The 22,759-nt window shown below is 45.6% G+C and overlaps 1 protein-coding gene across 8 annotated transcripts in view; it reads right to left on the reverse strand.

Moving 5' to 3' along the window:
* Positions 1–1,194: 1,194 nt before the first annotated feature.
* The window catches only part of LOC140559795 (axin-2-like), a 97,445-nt gene continuing 75,880 nt past the window's right edge, over positions 1,195–22,759 (reverse strand). For all 8 annotated transcript variants that reach the window (XM_072683437.1, XM_072683435.1, XM_072683436.1 and 5 more), the window contains 9 exons: positions 20,073–20,216; positions 14,682–14,784; positions 10,806–10,946; positions 9,636–10,102; positions 9,347–9,523; positions 9,012–9,227; positions 8,396–8,491; positions 6,729–6,902; positions 1,195–3,473 (listed from right to left, as the gene is read on the reverse strand). In XM_072683437.1, the coding sequence (XP_072539538.1) occupies positions 3,347–3,473; positions 6,729–6,902; positions 8,396–8,491; positions 9,012–9,227; positions 9,347–9,523; positions 9,636–10,102; positions 10,806–10,946; positions 14,682–14,784; positions 20,073–20,216 (1,645 nt within the window). In that variant the 3' untranslated portion in view covers positions 1,195–3,346. The remainder of the gene's footprint in view (positions 3,474–6,728; positions 6,903–8,395; positions 8,492–9,011; positions 9,228–9,346; positions 9,524–9,635; positions 10,103–10,805; positions 10,947–14,681; positions 14,785–20,072; positions 20,217–22,759) is intronic.

Below are 22,759 nucleotides of genomic sequence, written 5' to 3' on the forward strand. Positions count from 1 at the left end.
CGGAGGCCAGAGATCAAACAGCAAACTAAGAGAGAGGTTACTCCACACACAGACGCACAAACTCTGGAGAGAAAGTCCAATTACACACGAGCTGAGATCTGAAAGCGGTACAGTCACGACACACACAAACACACTCCTCCCGAGGAGGCTGCTGGAATGTGTGCAGTGTGTGCAGCAGGTTAACCCTTACAGGTCTCTGCAGTCACTGATTCACAGCATTGACAGCTTGCTGACACAGATGTGCACAGATGTGCTTGTCTAGTCTCTGTAGAGACGTACTGCCAATAGAACAAACAGGACTCTCTGGAGAACCATTGGCACCATGCTGCCTATAATGCCAGGCCTGGGCTAGAGGAGGGGTGTAAAGCCCCCCAGCAGCAGGAGCTGTGGAGCTGTGGAGCAGTGGAGGAACTGTGTTCTCTGGAGTGATGGATGGTGGTGGAGCTCCATCAATACTTCTGGGATAAATTGGGGAGATGAGGATGATGTGGGCTGCTTCTCATCCAACATCCTGACCTTACTGACCTTGCCACAGCCTGAAGGTTAGAAAGGTCGCCGGTTTGATCCCTCAGACCGACAGGACACGACTGACGTGCCCTTGAGCAAGGCAACCCACCCCCAACTGCCCACCACTCCAGGCCTGTGTTCTTCACTGCACGGACGCGTTAACTATGGAAGACATGACCTGCCTGACGTTTTGGTGGAGATGTTCTGACCCAGTCATTGTCTAGAACCTCACAGTCTGGCTCATATTTTTACGCTTGTCCATTTTTCCAAGAACTGACCGTTTCTTCACTTGCTGCCTGATATGTAGCTCGACCCCCTGACAGGAGCCACTGTAGATGAAGATCATCAGGATTTTTCATTTCATCTGTCAGTGGTACTAATGTTATGGCTGATAGCTGTATATAATCCTGTATGTTAAAAACACCACTTGTTGATACCCTCAGTGTTCCCCCTGTATGTTCAGGTCTTGGGGCAGTGGTGCAGTGGTGGCTATTGATGACAGGGTTGTGGGTTCGATACCCGGGCTGGACAAGCTGCCTCTGTTGGGTCTTTGAGCAAAGGCCTCTCTCTGGAGTTGTGTGTGTGTGTGTGTGTGTGTTTACTGCCAGACAGACATGAATTGAATGAAGGACCACACTCTTGTTTCTTAATTTGAAAAATATAAAACTTTAATAATAAAGGCTACATCTTTTAATAATTACAATAATTATAGATCAAAGTAAAATATTTAACTGAAAACTCTCTGTATAATGTATAATTTACAGATCTGATCAAATAAAATGAAGTAAAAAAAAAAAAGTAAAGCAAAAAACAAAAACAAAAAAAACAAAGTAAATGATATTTCTTAAAAGCTTAAAAAGTGTTCTCATTTTCAACATAAAGCCCTTCTGAAAACCGAGGGAATATTAAACCCTGAAACAGGGTAGCACATGGTACGGTCCATGTAGGCACAGGCGCTGCACTGGTTCACAATGGATCATTCCAACATATAGGCCTTTTAGGTGAGCTGTGATGGATGGTGGTATGAATCTGCAGGTTGGATGGATGCCGCTGTTGGACATGGTGAAGTGTAACTGCAGGTTATAGAGAGCACTTGTGATCTTGAGCTGTTGAATGCTGTAAAGACGTACTAGTGTGCTGGTAGATGCTGAAGCTTGTGGTTCCGATGGCTTGGGCTGAATTCGCATTGCGGTGAAGCGAAGCACCTAACGCCAGTGACTGCTGGCTGCTCTGAGGGCTTCATTAAATACAAGCAAGTTCAGAAGTTTCAGGTTGAATTTTGTGCAATGCCCTCAGAGCAGCAAGGGAAATCATCCTAAATCTTTGTAAAAATTTTGTGTAGGAATATTAAGAATTATTTGTTTTTTTTTGTTTTTTTTAATTTAATAATATACATTTATTATAATTGTAAAATTTATTATAAACTTATTTGTCGTTAATTCATTATGTGTTGTTTAATTTAATTATAAAATTTAAAAATTACTGTATTTTTAAGTATTGTGCTTATTTATTACTTGAATATTTATTATTATATTATTTTTAATATTGAATAATATAATTGTAATTTCTTGGTCTTTCAATACAATAATACATTAAGTTTGTCTGGATAAATTGTGTAAAAAGCTCAGAAATAGGTAAAAATAGATCTTATAATATTCTTACAAGATATTTTGACAACATTTATGATGATTTCAGTTGGCCATTTTTTCCCAGACAGCTTTAAAAATGCAGTTGACCACGGGCCTCAAACTGCTTTGTGTGCTCTGACCTTCTGCCATGCAGGACTATAGCCTATCCCCATTAAAGCCAATGGGTAGTGAAAGACGCTTCGCTCCACAGTAATGCAGTAAAGCAGTGTTAGTGGGCTAATGGGCTCTTCCTTGTGTTGATGCAACGTCTGGTCAACAAACATTGTGGTACAACATGAAGTGAGTCTGTAAATGCAAGCATAGACTTGCTGCAGTGGCCAGAGGAACCTAGGCTAAATACAGCAGCGGAGAACCTGCTAGCAATGGAAAGGATGTGTCCTAAAGGGTGAAGAAGTAGATACCGCACAGGAAGCTTTTACTGACGTGGTTACTGCAGCAGAACATTCCAGGCGTCCGGTGTGAGCTTCGAGAAGCTCTTCTACGATGTGGCCGCTGCCTACACTCCGTCGGGACGCCGTAGAGAGGGGTATACGTATATATATGGGGGTGTTGCATTGGTAATAAAAGGAACTGAACCAATGTTTCGAAGCAGCATGTCCGTTCCGTGGACGTGTGGGTCGGGAAAAATTGGGAAAGTACAGTTTCAATAAATACGTAATAAAACAAAAGAACATCATTTAAAAGAATACATGTATATATACACATAGGCCTGTATGTATATACACACGTATAGACATTTCCACCCTGATCCAAGTTCCATCCAGGTCAGTCCACTGAACTCATCTCAGGTCATCTGCATCTTCTTCAGTGGTTCTATTTTTCTGAGCAACCGCTCTATTAAAAAAAATTAAAAAACAACATTACCCAGAAGGCTGTGTTTCTCGGGTTTCTAAGGCTGATTGGTTTAAAAACTTCATTGGCTGCTTAGTGTTCCTTCAATAGCTCGATAGCTTCATCACAACCTGGGCAGTCTTCCACAAATATATTAACTCTAGATAGCTTAACCAAACAAAAAAAAGGAGAGAGAGTTGTGCCAAAGAAAAGTCTCTATGCCAAGTAGACGGGATGGAAGGTCCAGCCTTGCTTTGGAGGAATTTCTGCTGTGGGCAGGGCATGGTAAATGGAAGTCCATTAGTCCGTTGGTTTTCCAGTGGCTGGCTGGCTGGCTGAGAAGCTGGCTGGTTGCATCCTCAGTCCATTCGCTCCACTTTGCCCAGAATCTTCCCCTCGTACATGGGCAGCACTGTCCCGTCCTCCCAGATCTCCTCAAACACGGCTCCGCACTCAAACTCATCGCTGGCCTTCTTGAAGTAGTACCTGCAACACATGGAAAAAACGAGACACCTGATTAATACACACGGTAGGCACAAACACACCAGACATTCCTTAGCCGCATGTCATAATTTTTTACTTTTTGGCAACTAAATCTGGTAAAATTTCACAATGAACGGACCAATAGAAACGCTCCACACGTGACTTTTGCATTGACTTCCATTGAAAGTTTATAATATTTTGTAATTATGACATTTTTATCTATTATAAATGTGTAATTGTAATTGTACTGTGTTGTAATAATTTGCACAAAAGCTATTTAAATGAATTTAACAAAACAAAGTCAATAAAGTGGTCAATAATATACTGTAATTATATATTTAAATGAATTTTAAATATGAATTTAATGCTTAATTTTTAAACATGATGAATTTGGGATATTAGGAAGAAATTGGACAAATAAAAGAATTTAAAAAAGAATATTTAAAATTGTAACCATTAAAACCCAAACAGTTTACAGATAAATATTAAAGATTATTCAAATCTGCTTGTTTTGTGCACTTCTTTTAATGAGTAGGACACTAGGAAGCTGTAAATAAAAATGAGGAAATATTATAGAGTGCTGAATAGAGATGGAAATTATTAATAAATAAAAAATGCTAAGCTATATATTGGTTAAATTAACTGGACCACAATTTAATTCCATGTAGCAAAGATCTGTATGGCAATGGGAAACACTGTGATGATCAACACTGACTAATTATATGATATTTAATGCAGCTGAAAGAAGCCGCACAGTCAAACATCAGTATCTCTGGTATCGGCCGACACTCAAGGTCTCGATACCGATATCGGAAATGAACAAGTGCCGCAATGTCTAGTAGCAGTCGATACGGCCAGCAGCAGCATCAGCTTTGGTCTTTTGACAGCACACCCAGGGATCTTCTCTGTGACCTCAAGGGTCTTCTAAAAGGCCGAAGGTCACACACCCTCTGCCACCCCCCGCAAAAACAGCACTGAAGGTTGAGTTTGGGCCCTTTTCTCTGCTGAGCTCTTAATGATCTGAGGACTCTTTAAAAGGAGCAGGGATCAGCGGGGAAGATTTAATGATTGGCTTTGTAATGGAAAAATGCTCACTTGCCCCATATGTGTGGGGTGGGTGTGTGTGTGTGTGTGTGGGGGGGGGGGTTTGGGGTGGAATTCCACAGCCTGGCCTGGTTTATGGGCGAAGGCGGAGTAACTCACACAAACAACGCATGTGTAACGCTGTTTTTCCCCCTTTTTAATTTGTCTCACTCAGTCTGTTGTAATCATGGGATGGTTAGGCTTGTGAGATGTCGGTGGGGGTCTATGGTAACAAACACACACACACACACACACACAGAGCTCATTCTAAACTATTTCGCCATGCCAGAAACCTCGAAGCAGTTTTAGTTTAAAGAGAAAAAGTGGAGATAAAATAACGCCTGAGCTGCAGAGGGTCGGGAGAGCGCTGCTCAATGTAACTTAAAGCTTGTGTAACCTCGGAGCAGATAAGCAGGTCCCTCAGAGTCTTTACCAAATTCTTCTTCTAACTTAGGCAACGTTTTCATCCCCTTACAGATCAAAGGTAAAACACCAACCCAGACTAAGCAGAGCAAAGAGGATCGCAGAGCCAACGAGCGAGAGAGCCGGCGAGGAGATAAACTCAGAAATACAGAGAGAGGGAAAAGAGAAAGATGGACGGAAAGAGGAAAGCAAGGAAGCAAGAGACAAAGAGGGAAAAAGTAATAAAGGGAAGGATATAAAAAAAGATCAAAAAGAAGAAGAAAGAAAAAAAAAGAAGAAGAAAAAAGAACAAAGAAGAAAAGAGGAAAACAAAAAAGCAGAAGAAAAAGAGGATAGAGGATATTAAAAAAAGATCAAAAGAAAGAAAGAAAGAAAGGAGGAAAGAAAAAAAGGATGGATATAAAAACAGATCAAAAGGAGAAAAAGAAAGAAGAAAAGAATGAAACAAGAAAAAGAACAAAGACGCAAGAAAGCAAGAGCTAAAGAGGATGAAAGAAATAAAGGGAAGGGTATAAACAAAGATCAAAAAGAGAAAAAGGAAAAAAAGAAAGAATAAAAAGTACAAAGAAAAAGGAAAAAAGGAGAGAGAGGAAGTGTAGAAAGATGGGGAGAGAGAGAGATTAAGAGAAGGATATTGAGAGTAAAAGAGAGAATAGGAGAAGAATAGGGCGAGAGATATAGAGTATGTGTGTGAGAGAAAGAGAGAAATGCATTTAATATGGCAGCGTTTAGCTCGGCGTCACATCTGGTATCAATACGGCTCTGTACAGGTTCTGTACAGTGCTCTGTTGAAAGGCTGCCATGTTGAAATTCAGCAAGTCGACATTCAGAGCTATAGAATCAGCCCTGATCCACTCGACATACGTCTGCCCTTTAACTGACCGCGGAGAAGACCCGACTCGTACCTCGGACCTCAAGCCCAGATCTGACAGCTCACTTAGCAGTGCTTCAGGTTTTACGGCTTCTGTGGAGAAATCTATTGTTGGCTGGTAAATCGAGAAATTAATGATTCAGTTATTGATTAACTGATTGATTTGTGTTGTTTATAGATCAAAGCCTGATTGCACATCCAGCTTAGTTACAGTTACCGTATATGGACGTTTACGGACTGGTGAGTTAGTTGCAGTTACTCCTAAATAAACTCTTGGTTTTCAGTGACAGGGGCCCTTTTAAAGAAGCAGCGATTTCCAGCCACCGTCTAGACGTTCCTAAGCCGCAGTTCGAGATCCTCTGCGTTCAGTGGCCGAGTTCAAAGGGGCTCTGTAAATGTTCCAAATTTCTCATGCCGAAGATGCGCGCTCGTGGACGGTTAGCGAAGGGGGCAGGAGGTGCCCTTGATGCGGCTGATGTAATCCTGGGAGGAATCCGAGAGGCCGTCAAACACAGCAGCTCACTGGGCAGAAAATAATGGGGCTCTGGCTTCAAAGCCTTGCTTATTAAGGATGCCTTAGCATGGGAATCAGTGACCAAACACAATCCGCCCCCCCTCCTTTGGCTATGGTGAGCTTACCGGGTGCTCCTGCTGTTAGGGGCCTTCCCTCTTTATATCTATCACACACACACTGGGGGTGTACACTGCAATGCACTGGTCTCAAGTGCATCGATTTAAGGATGGGAAGAAGTGTGTAAATCTGATGACCCTAATCTAAGAGCGTTTTGCCTTCAGGCACATTGGACCACCATCACCACCACCACCACCATCACCACCACCACCACCATCATCGCATTTATGACTGTAGCTAGATGGATTACCTGTAGTTGCCCTTCTTTCGGAGCTGCTCCTTAAAATGTCCGAGAGTCAGGCTGTGGGTCTTCATTAGTCTGCGGTACGGAATCTCCTCCCCGCAGAAGAAATAGGTGACCACCAGCTCCGAGCCAGAGGGGGCGCTGGAAGGACTGGCACCGGGCCTCCGCTGCTCCTTCCACCTTTAAAGGAAAAACACAGGTGTTGAGTGGATGCACCATGCTAATGCTAAAAGCAGCTGAGACTGACCTGAATGTTTATACTGAAATGCCATCATACATCAAAGGTGTCCATCAAAGACTACGTATCTCCACATCATTTGAACACACCAGCTGGCCTTAGCACCGTGAGAACATCTCAAGGCTTTTCTATGCAGATGCTCATCAACCTATCAGCCATAACCTTAAAACCACCTGCCTAGCATTGTATAGGTCCTTCTTGTGCCGGCAAAACTGCTGCAGCTCTGACCCTTTAAGGAATGACCACACAGAATTTCTAAAGCTGTCCTGTGGTGTCTGAGCACCTTCCGATGTTAGCAGCAGATCCTTCAAGTCCTGTAAGTTGTGAGGTGGAGCCTCCATGAGCCTCACTGAGCCTTACTTGGGTGCCGAGTCGTGACCCCAACGCCCATATTCTTTCCTTGGAGCACTTTGATAAATTTGATAATATATCAATATATCAACTCTCCCAACCAGGTTATCAATGTCAACTCACTTCACCTGTCGGTGGTTTTAATGTTATGGCGTATGGAGTGGTGTACACAGCCGCCCGGTTGTCTAGGTAGTCTCGTTTGTTTGTCTCGCCTATTGTTTTTCCAACCTGAACAGAAAAATCGCTCCAGGCCGGGCTGGGTTTCCATACTCGGGAAGGCATGTCCTTGATGAGTGAGGCAAAGACAGTCGAGGCTGAGGAGAGCGGAGCGCGTGATTAGCTTTCATGTGAAGGCGGCGCGGGGCTGTTGTGCTGAGTGAGATGGCTCTGGCAGCGTTGCCCACGTTTGATGGATGATAGGGCTTTGTGTCAATGACTAGTCTTTGCACAAATCATCCGACCACTCGCTAAGAGACCCCAACAGGCTTTTGATTTGGCCTTCCTCCACCCGTCCTCCCCCCCTCCCCCCCTCCCCGTCCACATGCGACGGTCCAGCTCAACCTGTGCACAGTGGTGCATTGGCAGGCTCGGATGGGCCGGACTGGACCAACATGTGTCGCAGGGGTGGCCAAAGGGCAAGCCCACCCCGAAAGAGCCGTGAAGCTTTTCATTCACTTCCAGGCCTTTGTTAGCGCGGCTTCAGATGGCGACGCTTCGCCCTGAGACAGCTGGCCGGCTAAAGGTCAGCCAATTAAAGCTCAGAAGAGCCCTGCGATGGTGTTTGTGTGTGTACGCTGGCTGTCAGGTGGCTGTGGCCACACATCAAACGGCTCTGCAGAACACCAAGATGAGTGGCGAAAATATTGCAGGGCTTGTTAAAAAACTAGGAGAGCACTTTTATTATCGCCTCCAACTCGAACTCAAATTCGCAGAGCGCGAATTCTTTGTGCCGGTTCAGACAGACGGGCGCATCGGAGGGCGTTCCCGTCCCGTGCGAGAGATAAAAGGCCATGCCATGGCTCATGGACAATATTTTTAATTGTTTTCTGCAGCATTGTGAACCAAACCAAATAAGCAAACATACTCGTCCATCTGCAGGGCAGGGTTGATGAGAGCCGAGCCGGCGTTGGGAAAAAGAGACGGATGCACTCTCTCTCTCTGCAGGCTGGACGCCGAGTGCCTGTGGGTCGAAGAGATAGAGCTGTGTGTTAGGAGAGGAGGCCGAGCTGACATATTCCAAATAACAGTGAAACAAACTCCAGCGGAGACTTCTGGGCAGGAGTTCTTTGACATTTCTTTTTGATTTCTGGACTCAAGGCAGAGCGAGAATGTGCAAGAATACAGTTCGGCTGCACTTCAAATGGAATGTCATCAACGTTATGAAGTGTTCTCAGGCCATATTCTTCTCCAACCCGACATCAATGCCATGAAAAGACTTAAGAACACTTCACAAGATGGGAACTGATGGGTACGTCAGGCTTTGCTCAAAACACTGCATGACAAATGTATTTGCCATGCACAAATTCAGTGCTTCGCAACCCTGGCCTTGCACAGTTTAGCACTTTCCTGGCCTTCAGAAGCTGGATCAGGTGCACTACAGCAGTGGGACCAGAACTGAGATGTTCCGAGACCAAGGCTGGGAACACTCGGCGCATTAAAATGTGAGGAAGGGCACTGCAAGCCTGTGTCTGCTTCTGTACCTTTGTTTAGTGGGCTTGGAGGCTTCTTCCAGCCTCCGGCAGGCTTCTTCTAGCTGGGTCAGAGTGTTGGGCGGTGGTAGAGGAGGCATGGTAGGGTCCTGGACGAAAGGATGACCTGGATGGTGCCTTTGGGCGTGACCGCCTACTCCTCCGCCACCCCATAAGGGTGTCTTTGAGGACAAGTCTGTGGGGTGGGTCTTCTTCAGGCCTTGAGAACTGCAAAGACAGGTCAACTTTGAGGTTAGACTGGAGCTTCTGATGGGCTGAGATTATTATTGGCTGTATTGTTCAGATGACGGTACGTTCATTTAGGTTCAGTTTAAGTCCAGACTCACCTGTGTGGTTTATGCCTACTCTGCCTCTCGCTCCCTAGGATCCACTGCCACACGTTTTGAGATCTGTCCGTACCGTCTAGCGGCAGGTGAGGGGAGCTGCTGTCCTCTTCGCTGGACTGGCACACGCTCATCCCATCGCTGGCCTTACTAGGGCGTTTAGGCAGCATTCCGGTTCTCCTAAACAAGACAAGAGCACTTGTTCACGTGTTGATGAAACCAGAACTAATGAAAACAAAGGCCGCAGACGACCGAATCAGCTGCATCTGTAGCCGTGGCAACCGAAACTCACCCTGCTGGAAGCTCAGCCGGACTGTGGCATCGCTGGAAGGAGTAATCGGACCCAGCTGACCCCAGACACTGGGCAACTCGATGGGCCGCCTCAACCTCGATCTGCTCCTTGCTCTTGGGCGGAGCTCCGTGGTGGTGGTGGATGTAGTGATGGTGGATGTGCTTGGTTGAGGGACGGGGGCCTGCCGGAGGCACTTTGCCCGGGATGGAGTAGGGTCCGCTGGGTAAGGGGCTGGAGCTAGAGCCCTGGTGATGATGCTGGTGGTGATGATGGTGGTCCGGGGAGCGTGAGCGAGGGGAATAGACAGGGACGCCAGGGGACTGACAGCCGGGGGTTTTTAGGACTCTGGAGAGATGTTCGTCTAGGATGGCCTGAGGGTCTTCCTCACAGAATCCAGACGGGAGGAGACTGAGGGAGGAAGGAGGCTGCTGGGGTCCTGCTAGCTCGCCTTCATCTCGCTCTTCTTCCTACACACAAGCATTCATGCGGTCAAGACTTAGGTTGCTTGGCTTTTTTAGGTTACTTGTTATTTTATCATATTTGATCAATTTCTGAACAAAATCACACACTGGAAATTGTCAATAAAACTGGGAGATCAATTGTAGAACTAATTTTATTGTGTATCTAACTGTAATTAAAAATGTAATTAGGTCATTGTGTGTGATTACTATAGGATAAATACACCAGGCCTCATAAGCGTGAGATTTTGAGTCTCAAAACATAAGAAATTCCACCTAAAATCCAAAGTAGACACCTCTAAATCTTACCACTTCATCATCAGACCTCAGCTTCATAGTGACAAGTGAAAACCAGACCAACTGTCTTCTGAATTGACTGTTGTCAGAACCTAATTAAGTGCCACACAGTTCAGTGGTCAGAGGTCACATGGCTCAAGGGGTTGAAAGGTCTAGGCCCGGGCACTTAGCAAAAGAGCTGCCCTCAGGTCCCTCATCAAAGAAGCTTTTGAGAGACTAATTTGGAGGTTAAGCATTGTAAGGTGTGGCCTATGAGTTCTGCACGGTGACCACCAGAAAAGACCATCACGTCTCTCCTTGCAGATCACAGATCCGTACTGCAGTCATAACAGACATCACTCCTCACACTGCGCAGCAAATGCTGAGCCAGGCCTTCTCGGCTGTGTAGACGCGGGAAGTACTGAGTGTTCCTCACCTCCTGTATCTGCTGCAGCCTCTCCTCCAGACAGCTGAGTGTATCCTGCTCGCGCTTCAGCTTCTCCAGCCGGGCGATCAGCTCTGCTGCGAATGCAGACGGCTCTACTGGAGCCATCTCCCTCGGCAACCGGTGTGTTCTCTAAGGGTGATAAACACAGGAGAGAGAGAGAGTTAGAGGAAGAGTGGGAGAGGGAGGTGTAGTTTGTGTTGTTGAGGATCAGAAGGGAGCTGAACGCTTTCATAATTAGACTAAAGCCCTACTGGAGCTGGTCTCGCTTCATCTGGGGAGGTTCTTTAATTTAAGTAATTACAGACAAGATCTGTGATTTTAATCCAGTATGAATTTGCAGGGTGTAGTTTTTGACAGTCTGATAATAACAACAGCTGTGGAGTGATTCTGACCCAGTATGAATTTCGAGTGTGTAGTTTTTACAGTATAGCACTAAACATTATTGAGCGATTTTAATTCAGTATGAATTAGCAGTGTGTAGTTTTACAAACTGACAGTAATAACTGTGGAGTGATTTTAATCCAGTATGAATTTCAAGTGTGTAGTTTATACAGTTTGGTACTAAACATTATTGTGCGATTTTAATCCAGTATGAATCTACAGTGTGTCATTTTTTACATTTTAAGACTAAACATTAATAACTTTTTATCCAGTATGAATTTGCAGGGTGAAGTTTTTAACAGTCTGATAATAATAACTGTGGAGTGATTTTTACCCAGTATGAATTTCAAGTGTGTAGTTTTTACAGTTTGAGACTACACAGTTTTGAGTGATTTTTATCCAGTATGAATCTGCAGTGTGTAGTTTTTACACTCTGACAGTAATAACTGTGTAATGGTTTTAATCCAGTATGAATCTGCAGTGTGTAGTTTTTACACTCTGACAGTAATAACTGTGTAATGGTTTTAATCCAGTATGAATCTGCAGTGTGTAGTTTTTTACATTTAAAACTAAACATTATTACATTTTAACCCAGTATGAATTTGCAAGGTGTAGTTTTTACAGTCTGATAATAATACCAGCTGTGGAATGATTCTGACCCAGTATGAATTTCAAGTGTGTAGTTTATACCGTCTAGCACTAAACATTCTTGAGCAATTTTAATCCAGTATGAATTTGCAGTGTGTCGTTTTTACAGTCTGACACCTAAACTGATTTAATTTGATCAATTTTAATCCGGTATGAATCGAGCTGAACAGAGTTGAGAGTCAGTACATAAGTGTGTGTTTCTTAACACTTCCATCTAGAACCTAAGCCCTTGCTCTGACCCTGAATCCTCGAATACCCTTCATCTCTCTCTTCTCCTCTTCCTCCTTTAATGCCAACTGCCAACAGTACTGCCAGCCTTGGGCAAAAGCTGGACCAGCACACACACACACACACACACACGCACACACACACACATACACCACCCATGCCATCAGCGTGGAGGCTCTGAAGTCAGCCAGCTTCAAAGAACCCTTGTCAAACATCAAACACACGCAAGGAGAGGGGGGCGAGGGGGGGGCAGGCTTTTAAATCTCAGAATAAAAGCCAGATAGACAGAAAAAAAGGGAGCAGGGGGACAAAATTAAAAGAAGAGGAGAAAAAAGGGAGGAAGAGGATGGAGGGAGATATGGAGGGAGGGATGGAGGATGGAGAGTGGAGCCGAGGACCACAGAGATCAGAGAGAGGGGAGAAGTAATCCATTTCCTCGCTGTGTATAAAACACCTCGGCGCAGCGCGGCGGCCCCAGAATCCGCCGCAAAAACACACCGCCACACTTTTAAACAACTTTCTGACGCCGTTTCCTGTCTTTTCATCTGGTCTTTTATAATGTGGTTCTTTTGCTTTGTGGCTGAGATGAAGGGATGAGGAGCGGAAGAGTGAGAGAAAAGAAGTCATCTATTTTCTCACTGTGTATAAAAGCACCTCGGTGCGGCGCGACTGTCCCACAATCCTTTATAAACTTCTTCTTTTTGTGTGTGTGTGTGTGTGTGTGTGTGTCCTGTTTCCTGTTTTTCTTGTGTGCTTCTCCTTCTTTGTGGTGAGGATGAACAGATGAGAAGAAAGGATGAAACGGAGAAGAAAGAAAAAAAGAAAAGCTTCCGGCAAGAGTCCCCGCCTGCTGCATGGGGGCCCCTGCTGCCTGGGGCCCGGAGCATCACGGGAAAATGAGCCATGTCTAAAATCAGGGGGGAGAGATTAAAGGAAAAGTGGGAGAGGAAGACAGGGGATACACACACACACATACACACGCATTCACACACACAAAGTGACTTTAGCACCTATATTGCCTATTTTTCACTCTTCTGCCTCACCAAAAACTCCCCCCTAAAAACTCCTCCTCCCTCCATAGACCCTCCCAGAGCCCGCTGAGCCCTACACCATGGGGAGATCAGAGAGAGAGAGAGGGAGCAGGGGGGGTTACCAGGGGAGGGGCAGAGAGTGGGGGGAGGTTTACTGCGACAAAAAAAAAAAAAAAAACATGCAGAGAGAGAGAGAGAGAAGGAGGAGGAGGAGGGTGGTGGTGGTGGTGGTTTGGGGTTGGAGGGGGGCTTCTCGGCTGGAGGTTGTCACCAAAGAAGCCACACACAAGCTGCCTGCATTCATCCTCTGATCAAAGGCTGGTTGGTGGGGGGGTAGGGGTGTGTGTGTGTGTGTGTGTTTGGGGGGGAGGTGGGGGGGTGTTGCCAGCTGATTCGCTGAGCATCAGCTCTCATTCTCACTTCCAAATCCTGACCACTTGACCTCTGAAACACACCCCCCCCAACCCCCTCATTGGATCATACCTTCAAGACCGTCTACAACAGTGGGTCCCAATCTGGTCCTGGAGGACACTCTCACAAATAAAGGGTTCACAAACTGGCTCCTGGCTTTAAGATAACCCTTCAATGAGCAAAGAACCTTCAAAAAGGTCCTTCAGATGTCTCACTTTCAGAGACGGCTCTTCAAAAAAGCACTCATCACAAGCTTCTTTAGGGAACTCAGATGTGGTAAAGAACTCCTTTTTGGCCTTTTTTATTGTCAAGAGGTCCAGCAAAAAACTTTGGAGGTGGGAACCCCAGGTTCTAGACCTAGAACTTAAATCAGAAGTTCTGGATTCAGAATCTGAGTCCGATTCCAGGCTGAGAAGAATCAAGAATCAGACTTTTTAGAATTAGAATTAGCCTCTTAAATCAGATTCGAGGATCAGAATTAGAATTCAAATTTAAAATCAGTCACATTAAAGCTCAGAACTGGGTTTTGATTCCCGAATCAGAATTAGAACTAGGTTCTAAAAAATCAGAATCACATTCAATGTTCAGAAATGAATTCAAATTTCCGAATCAGAATCTAAACCCAGTTCGGATTCTGTAATATGACTCTGATTCACATTCTAGAACAAAAGTCTAGTTCTGAATCAGGAATCACAATCTAAATCAATCTGAGTCAAGTTTTAGGATTCAGAGTCAGATTCCAATTCCAGGAACAGAACTGGTTTCTGGGTTCAGATTTCGAATCAGAACTGGAGTCAGATTCTGGAATCGGAAGGAGGTTTGAATCAGTTTGGAACCTTCCTATCTCTGTGTACGCACTGGAGCGCGAAAGCATCAGTAGGTTTATTTCCTGACATCTATGAAGATACTTCAGGGAGGGGAACCGAGGGGGGGTTGAAAGAGGGGAGGAAAAAATTCATATGCTAATACCGTCTTTCATTTATAGTCTTTTATATGAAAATGAGGGAAGCGGAAGAATATAATATTCTGTCAAAACACGAGCTTGGAAAAATAAAACACCATTCCCACATGGGGAGAAGGACCCAGCTGGCAGTGGGAGCCATTGATCTGGGAGTGCGGCGGGAGAAGCGGAGGAGATAGGGGGAAAAAGAGGGACGAGTCTTACGGGAAAGTGGGGGAGCGAAACTTGTCCGTTGATCTTGACGCTCCGGTGCATCTCCCGCTGTAGCTGCTTCTTCATGCCCAGCTTGTACGGAGGAATCCCATCCCTGTCGGGAAACAAAAGCATGCTTTAAAAGCCCTGGCCGTCTACGGTCACTCATCATAATATCAAACAGAAAAACTCCTTCAACTTCAGACTAAACAGAGCGTCGAGTTTCGCACTCAGGACTAATACTCCCAGAACAAAAGGAGGCCTGGTTTGGTTTGGAAACGCTTTGCTGACCCATTATCTTTTATTATTCAAAACATTTCCGAGAGGGAAACTTGCTTTGATGGGCACAATACCACAGAGCCTTCTCCAGTAACCTTTCTGCCTACACCTCCACCCGCCACCACCTCCACCGCCCAACAACCCCCAGCCGTTTCAGCCCTTTCCCCATCTCCAACATTAAGGACATTAGCAGCACAACACACCTCTCCTTAATGACTTCAGATGGGCCCCCGGGGGCCCGCCGTTTACTGCCCGGAGTTCCGAAAGCAGCGTCAACATCAGCCCTTTCTCTCCCCTGCTGAGGGAGTCTGAGAGGAATCAAAGGCTGGAGCAATCCACCAACACCACACGGAACAAACGCCGGGGCAGCGGGCTTCACTTTCTAACGGCTAATCCCGAAAAAACTGGCCGCTGAATGTGAAGTGGCTCAGTGTTTAGAGCTCCTTCCCAAGTTTCCGGTCTTTTGTTTTGGGAAGTGACAGAATTCCATGTTTAAAGTAACTGCACCCCGGACCAGGTGGGCATGACGGCGCTTAGCCACTTTTTTACCTTTTCAACCTGTGACTTAAACAAGCTGCTTGACTGCAGCGCCTTTAAGGCCGAAATACGTCAACGACCTCTGTTCTGATTGGTCGTCCTGAATTGTACCGATGTTTAAGAAGCAGTCCAGGCTGAAACACTTGCACTTATACTCCTCATAATGTACATGTAAGTAGGTGGAGCTAATCGGCTGTAGGCTGGCTGTAGGTGGCTGAAGGTGGCTTTTATGACGTCACAAAAAATCTATTAGTTCAAAATGGACTGTATAGGATGTGGCACATTTCGAACCCCCCAGTGTTTACGATCTTTAATTAAACCTGTACACTTCGCTCAAAATTAGCTGATTCAGCAAACTGCATGGACTGAGAATGCTGCAGGCCCTTTAATAGCTAGGCTCTCAAATAGATCAGGCTGTCCCGGACGGGACGGGACGGAGCGGAGGCCTGGGTTCCCTGTTGTATGACTAAACATACTAAACGCCGCCGCTGTCGTATAATTCGGCCTTGTCCCGCTGCGTTTTCGTCAGAAAGGATTCACTGTTTCGGTCGGACGCTATTTACATCTAACCTCTGAAGAGAGTGAGGAGCCTGACCTATCCCAAACAGCCCTCTGCTCTCTCTCTCTCCCTCTCTCTCGCTCTCTCTCGCTCTCACTCTCTCCTCTTTGAAATCTCACACTCATGCGCATATGCGCTCCCTGCCATCTTCATTTGGCAACAGCCTCTCGCGGCTCCTCAGATCTCACTAACATCAAAAGGTTGGTTTGTAAGATAAGGTAATGTTTGAAGTTGGCACTGCCGCATTCCCCAGAGTCCAAGTAAATCCATAAATAAGATATAAGCAAAAAAAGAAGGGGTGTGTGGGGGGGTTGGAACGCCCCTCTCCCCCAAAACCCTTCCTTTTTCCCCCTTTATCTCAAAGGGAGATTCAAATTTGTGCTGTGTCTTTTAACCGACGCAGAAAGTCCCACTGTCCTCTCAATGGGACAGGAGCTAGAATGATTACTTTCGGGGGGGAATTGGGGGGGTGGGGGGCAGTGGAGATTACTGCCATCCAATCTGTGGCAAGCTTGGCAGGAGCCTTTTTTTAATACAGTTTTAATACAGAGGTTCGGTTACTTGCATTAAAACAGACTCTGCGATTGTGCGCATGAACATGTGAGGTGGTAATCTTCTTCTGAAACTTCGAGCCTTTGTTCGGGGCGTTAAAGTTGGCTTAAGCAAACCCAAAGTGACTGTTTGGGGACTGTGCCTTTAATATGTAAATGACCTCTGTTCTGACTGGTCACCCTGAATTGTACCTGTTTAAAAAAAGAAAAGCAGTCCAGGCTAAAACACTTCTCATAATATGTTAATATGTATATAATATGTTAGTGTGTATCAGGGTCATTTTCCAACCTCTCTTTATCCCTTAGAATGAAATGGGCTGTTTGGGGACTGTGCCTTTAATATGTAAATGACCTCTGTTCTGATTGGTCATCCTGATTTTTTAATTTTTTTTTTTAAAGCAGTCCAGGCTAAAACAGTTCTCATAATTTTTATGTAAGTGGGTAGAGCTAACCAGTGGTGTTGGCTGAACAGGTAGATATACAGTCGTACGTAATGGGAACGCAGTGGTTTTGTGACATCACAAAAACAAGCTGTTCTTGCAGCTGTATGGACTGTATGGACGGTATGGACTGTATGGACGGTATGGACTGTATGGACGGTATGGACTGTATGGACTGAGGAATGAGCACTACATCCTGAACCCAAGGATGTTTACACGCTACATCAGAAAACTGAGCTAAAATTAAAGATATGGGCCCTTTAATATTAAGGCCCTACTTGCATTACACTACCCCCGTGATTAAAGCAGAGCAGTGACTGAAGGCTAGAGGGGGGTCAGTTATGATGTGCAAATGAGGGGCATGCTATCTGGCCACCATCAGTTACCCCTTCACTGTTAGCCACATTAGCACTGAAGAAGTCCACTTTTAAAGGAGCAGTTCGCATAAAACACTCCCTTAAAAGCAGAACAGCCACTAAAAGCTAGTGGGCAACAGTTATAACATGGACTTAAGACCTTCCTAAAAGGGTCACTACTAGATTTCCTCCACCGTTAGCCACATTAGCACTGAAGAAGTCCACTTTTAAAGGTGCAGTTTGCATAAAACACTCATATCAAAGTAGAATCACTACTAAAAGCTAATGAGCGACAGTTATAACATGGACTTAAGACCTTTTCACCAAGTCTTTAGCAATTTCCCCTTCACTGTTAGCTACATTAGCAACGAAAACTCCACTTTTAAAGGAGCAGGTTGCATAAAACACCTCTTTTAAAAGCAGAACACCCACTTAAAGCTAGCGAGGGCTACTGCCAATGTGTTTTCATTCACTGTTAGCCATATTAGCACTTAGGAACTAGTCATGAAATGCTCCTTTAAAGGTGGAATCACTGCTAAAAGCTAGCGGGCGACAGTTATAACATGGTCATAAGACCATTCTACCAAGCCTTCACCAGTTTTCCTTCACTGTTAGCCACATTAGCACCGGAAAACTCCAGTTTGAATAAAACACCTCTTTTAAAAGTAGAATAATCACTAAATGTTAGCGAAGGCTACTTCTAATGTGTTTTCATTCCCTGTTAGCCACATTAGCTTTTAGGAACTAGTCATGAAACGCTCCTTTAAAGGTAGAATCATGACTAGAAACGTATAATGTGGACACAAGACCATGCTGCCCAGTGACTACCAGTGTTTATTTACTGTTAGCCACATTAGCCCTGAAGAGCTCCTCCTCTAACAGAGTGGCCGTGTGACTGAAATCACATTTCTCACGCTAACGTGGCTAATAATGGACGGGAGCCAAGTTGCCCCTTAATTAGCATTATGCAAATGACATCATGCTAATTAGCGGCTAGCGGCTTTCAGATCCTATTAGCCACGTTAGCGTTTTTGGAACGGGTTCTTTAAGGCAGGCAGACAGACAGAGATTAGCGAAGCAGACGCCGCCGTCACTTTCGCAAAGTTTAGCGCAAAAACCCCAAAAACAGCCGTAGCAGGGATTTGAGACATGTTGCACCCCTCGCCCTCCGCCATGCTCCCCCCTCTTCCCAATGATTCAGTTGTGCAACTAATTTTCAAAGCAGTCAGACTCCCTCCTGCCCCCCTCCCAAGCTCTATGAGCGGAACAATGGGCCAAGAGCGCCATTCAGCTAAGCCTTTCATCCTCCACACATTTTATTCCTCACTCCCTTCTCTGTGGCTCCCCGCTACCACGCAAGGCTCCTTTGAAAAACAGAGGGGGGGCGGGATGGTGGAGGAGGGTGGGTGGTGGGGTGGGTTTTGGAGGGTTCATGATGAGGGAGTGTGATGCTAATCCCAGTATTGGAAACCCCAGGTGAGCTGTCCATGAGTCCAGGAATGAGAAACGCTCCTCTACACCCCCCCAAAACCTCCATCCCACCCCCCACCCCCCTACATACACACACACACACACACACTACCCTCCATCCCACCCCAAACTAAACGCGCTCTGACACTTGATCTCATCACGCTAAGGCTGCTGGGAAGAAACCGCGGCAAAGCAGAGTGGGTAAGCCTCGCTTTCATGCCATGCCAAACCCACCACGACCCACCCCCCCCCAAAAAACTCTCGCTGAGATGGACTTAAGACCAAACGGCTAATTTTACCGCACAGATTTGTAATGATGAGAAAAACAGACAAACAAAAAATAAAAAGTGGACCGCTGAGACGAGAAGAAAAGAAAAAGTAATGAAAAGAAGAAAAACATGGCTTAAGAGTTCAGACAAGGTCCGGGAATTTCACGATTCCATCATTTTAGCATCTCCACGCTACAACCGCACGCATGCTACACGGCTACAAACGCTAATTTGTGCAATTTTGACTTGTGTGTCCATCCAAAGTCAAAGACCACTGCAGTCCAACATCGCAAACATGCATCAGCCGGTCCAGAATCTCTACTATTCTATCTGTAGTTGATACAATATTCTGACAAAAGTATTGGGACACTGCTCATTCATTGTTTCTTCCGAAATAATAAGAGCTTATCCTGCTCGTGTGTGAGTAACTCAGGATAAGTCTCTAATGTCCAGGGAAGAAGGCTTTCTGTTAGATTGTGAAGGAGCATTGCTGTGAGGATTTGATTGATTGCATTAAGAGACAAAGGTGTTCAGGAAGTTGAGGATGAGCATCACTCTACTTCATCCCCAACATCCCAGCTTATCCCAAAAGTATTGGTTGGAGCACTAACCATCATTTCAGAGAGGACACTACCTGGGAGTACTTCTCTACAGGGACTAGACAAGCTGTGTGTGTATGTGTGTATATGTGTGTGCATTTGCACATCTGTGTCAACAATAGATGCTTAAATTTAAAGTAGCTCAATGCATTAATTAGAAGGGGTGTCTACAAACTTTTGGACATGTCGTGTATATAGGGACTATAACAGAACTATTTGCTCAGATGAGATTGGTGACAGTCTAAATCCAGTGTTTGTTAGCAGGGTTAGCCTAGCATCCCCTGAAGCACACATCAGATGTCCGAAAATTCAGTATCTGACGGAAAACACAAGAGGTACTTACACGCTGCTGTCCGTCATGGACATGGAGTCGTCCGTGGTGGCATCGCTGGACACCTCGCTGTCGTTAGCGCTGCAGGCCGGTGCAAAAACGCGACCCGAGTTCACGAAGTACGGGCTGGCTGGGTCGCCCCCTCGTCTCTGAGTCCTGAAAACCAGACAGCCGAGGACAGGAGGTTAGGGTACGTTATTTAGATGTTGCTGTTAATAATGACCCTCAGGACACCAGAGAAGTTAAAAAACCTAAAGATTGGGGCTGATGATATCTAAAGTGTGGCTAACGGTGCTAACAAACACTGGACTGCACCCCTAAAATACAAACGTATCTGTGGATGTGTCTTGAGAGACAGGTTGAGATTGGTGACAGTCTAAATACAGTGTCTGTTAGCAACGTTAGCCTAGCATCTCCCATTCAGAGCCAAAGAAGCACACGTCGGATACCACACACGTCTTGGTTGATCTATTGTATCTAAGGTCAGCGATCAGTCGTGCTCATATGATTTTGGACACAACTTCTCCTTTAAGACGTTACAAAGTTACTGTATTAGATTAGAAACTGGATTTGTTGACGTCCACTGTTCAGAAGTGCACCGGTTATGAATTTACTATCCCGTTACTTCAGCAAATCTGTGCATATCTAGCTTGAAAACCCTTAAGGTTCATATGTGGGTACAGATCGTACACGTTAGATTCATAGTAGATAAAGAAACCCACAAAAAGTTTAAAAACATCCTCAAAATCTCCAAAAAAGCAACTTTACAGGAGGAGGAAAAAAACGTCAACACTTTCAATGGAAGTCAATGTAAAAATATTTTATTCCAAGTAATTTTGGAGCATTTCTATTGGTCCGTTCGTCCTGAAATTCAGACACGACGTGAAGTACAACGGCCAGATTCGCATTAGGTCAAAACATGAAAAACGGTCACTTTGAGGATACAAGCTCCACAAAGGTTCATGACCTTCCTCATCACTCTTCAGCGTTTCAGAAGAGCTTCTCAGAGCCCTCATCAGAGGCTCCGTCAGCCGTGTTTATAAGCTCTCTCTCTCTGTCAGCGTCCACACCCCCCACCCCCCACCCCAACACACACACACACACACACACACACACACACCCCCGGAGAAGAGAGCTGGGTGCTTGGGGTTAGGGCAGCTTCAGTGTGTCAACAACCAACAAGCACTTCCCCTTCTTCTGCTGTCTGCACACCCCCACCTCTCTTATTTGGTTTGGGTAAAGCTTCCCGCACTTTTCTTCTCCTCTAAAGCTTCGCTTTCTCCCCCCCACCCTCCTCCTCCTCCACCTCCTTCACCCTTCACTCCTCCCTCCCTCATTCTCTCTCTCTCTCTCTGCTTTTTTCTCTTTCTTCTCTCTCCTGCTGTGCTGCATTCCTGACAGAGAGAGAGAGAGGGAGAGAGAGCGCGCGAGTGAGCGAGAGAGAGGAGAGAGCTGAACTTTATGAGACATGCCTACTACGCAAGGCCATGTGTGAGAAGAAAGAGAGAGAGGGGGGGAACCAATGGAGAAGGAAAGAAGAGAGGAAAGGAGTGAGAGAGATAGAGGCAGAGTAGCAAGGAAGGGAGAGAGAGAGAGAGAGAGAGAGAGACACAGCATGACTAAAGCCTGAGGCCTTGACCTCCTACTCCCCCCCGCCCCCCAAACCCCCCACCTCTCTGTCAGAGGGGTGAATGAAAGGGGAGATAAAAGGCAACAGGATCAGGATCTGGGCTGTACGGACCGCTACAGAGCCTCACTCACAGTTAGTTTTAGTGGAGGGGGGGTCGGCTGGTTGTGGGGGTCTGTGTTAGTGTGTGTGGTTGGGGGTGTCTGAGAGTGGGCTTGAAATTAGTTCCACATGTGTCAGATAAAAACTCCGTCACACACAGAGCTGGCGCAGGCCGTGGGGAAAGAGGAGCCCCCCGCCCCCTCCCCAAAAAATCCTTTCTTCCTCTCTCTCCTCTCAGCCTCTCTCTCTCTCTCTCTCTCGCTCAACTCCAGGAGATGCCCTCATGTCAGCTAAACCCCCATCGTCTTCATAACAGCAGCAGCGGGACACTTTGTCTCCACGGAGATGCACACACACACACACACATTCTCACACACACACACACACACAGACAGACCATTCTGCACAGGACTATGCAATGGCAAACACACACACACACACACACACACACGCGGTTTGCTTAAGCTTTAGAACCGTATTCATCTGCCCCTAAAAAAAGAGAGAGAGACACTTCAGACACTGCAGAGAGAGAGAGAGACAGAGCGAGAGGACATGTTCTGTTTACTCCCTCTGATTTGTCTTAAGACACAACAAAGAACCAAAGGGTGTGTGTGTGTGTGTGTGTGTGTGGAGGGGGGGGGCTTCAAGTGCATTGCACTGTAATTGTTTCCAGATGTCCGGCTGCTTTATTGTGTGGATGTACGAAAGACCAGTTCGGTCAGAACCATTAAAACCAGTCTTTGATTGAAAATCAAGCAGAAAACCCAAAACGTCTTCCTGTGTTTTTTTTGTTGTTGTTTTTTTTACACACTCCTCGTACAGACAGCGCTTCAGAAACTTAGTCTGTACGACAGAACACAAAGACTTCCTTCAAACGGCTTATCTTTCATCTTTCATCATGGACCAAAAACTAAAATATCTTCCTTCTGCAGTTCAAGTGCGAGTGTGTGTGTGTGCGCGAGAGTGTGTG

Source organism: Salminus brasiliensis, chromosome 7 (assembly GCF_030463535.1).
Source record: "Salminus brasiliensis chromosome 7, fSalBra1.hap2, whole genome shotgun sequence".
In the NCBI taxonomy this organism is placed as follows: domain Eukaryota; kingdom Metazoa; phylum Chordata; class Actinopteri; order Characiformes; family Bryconidae; genus Salminus; species Salminus brasiliensis.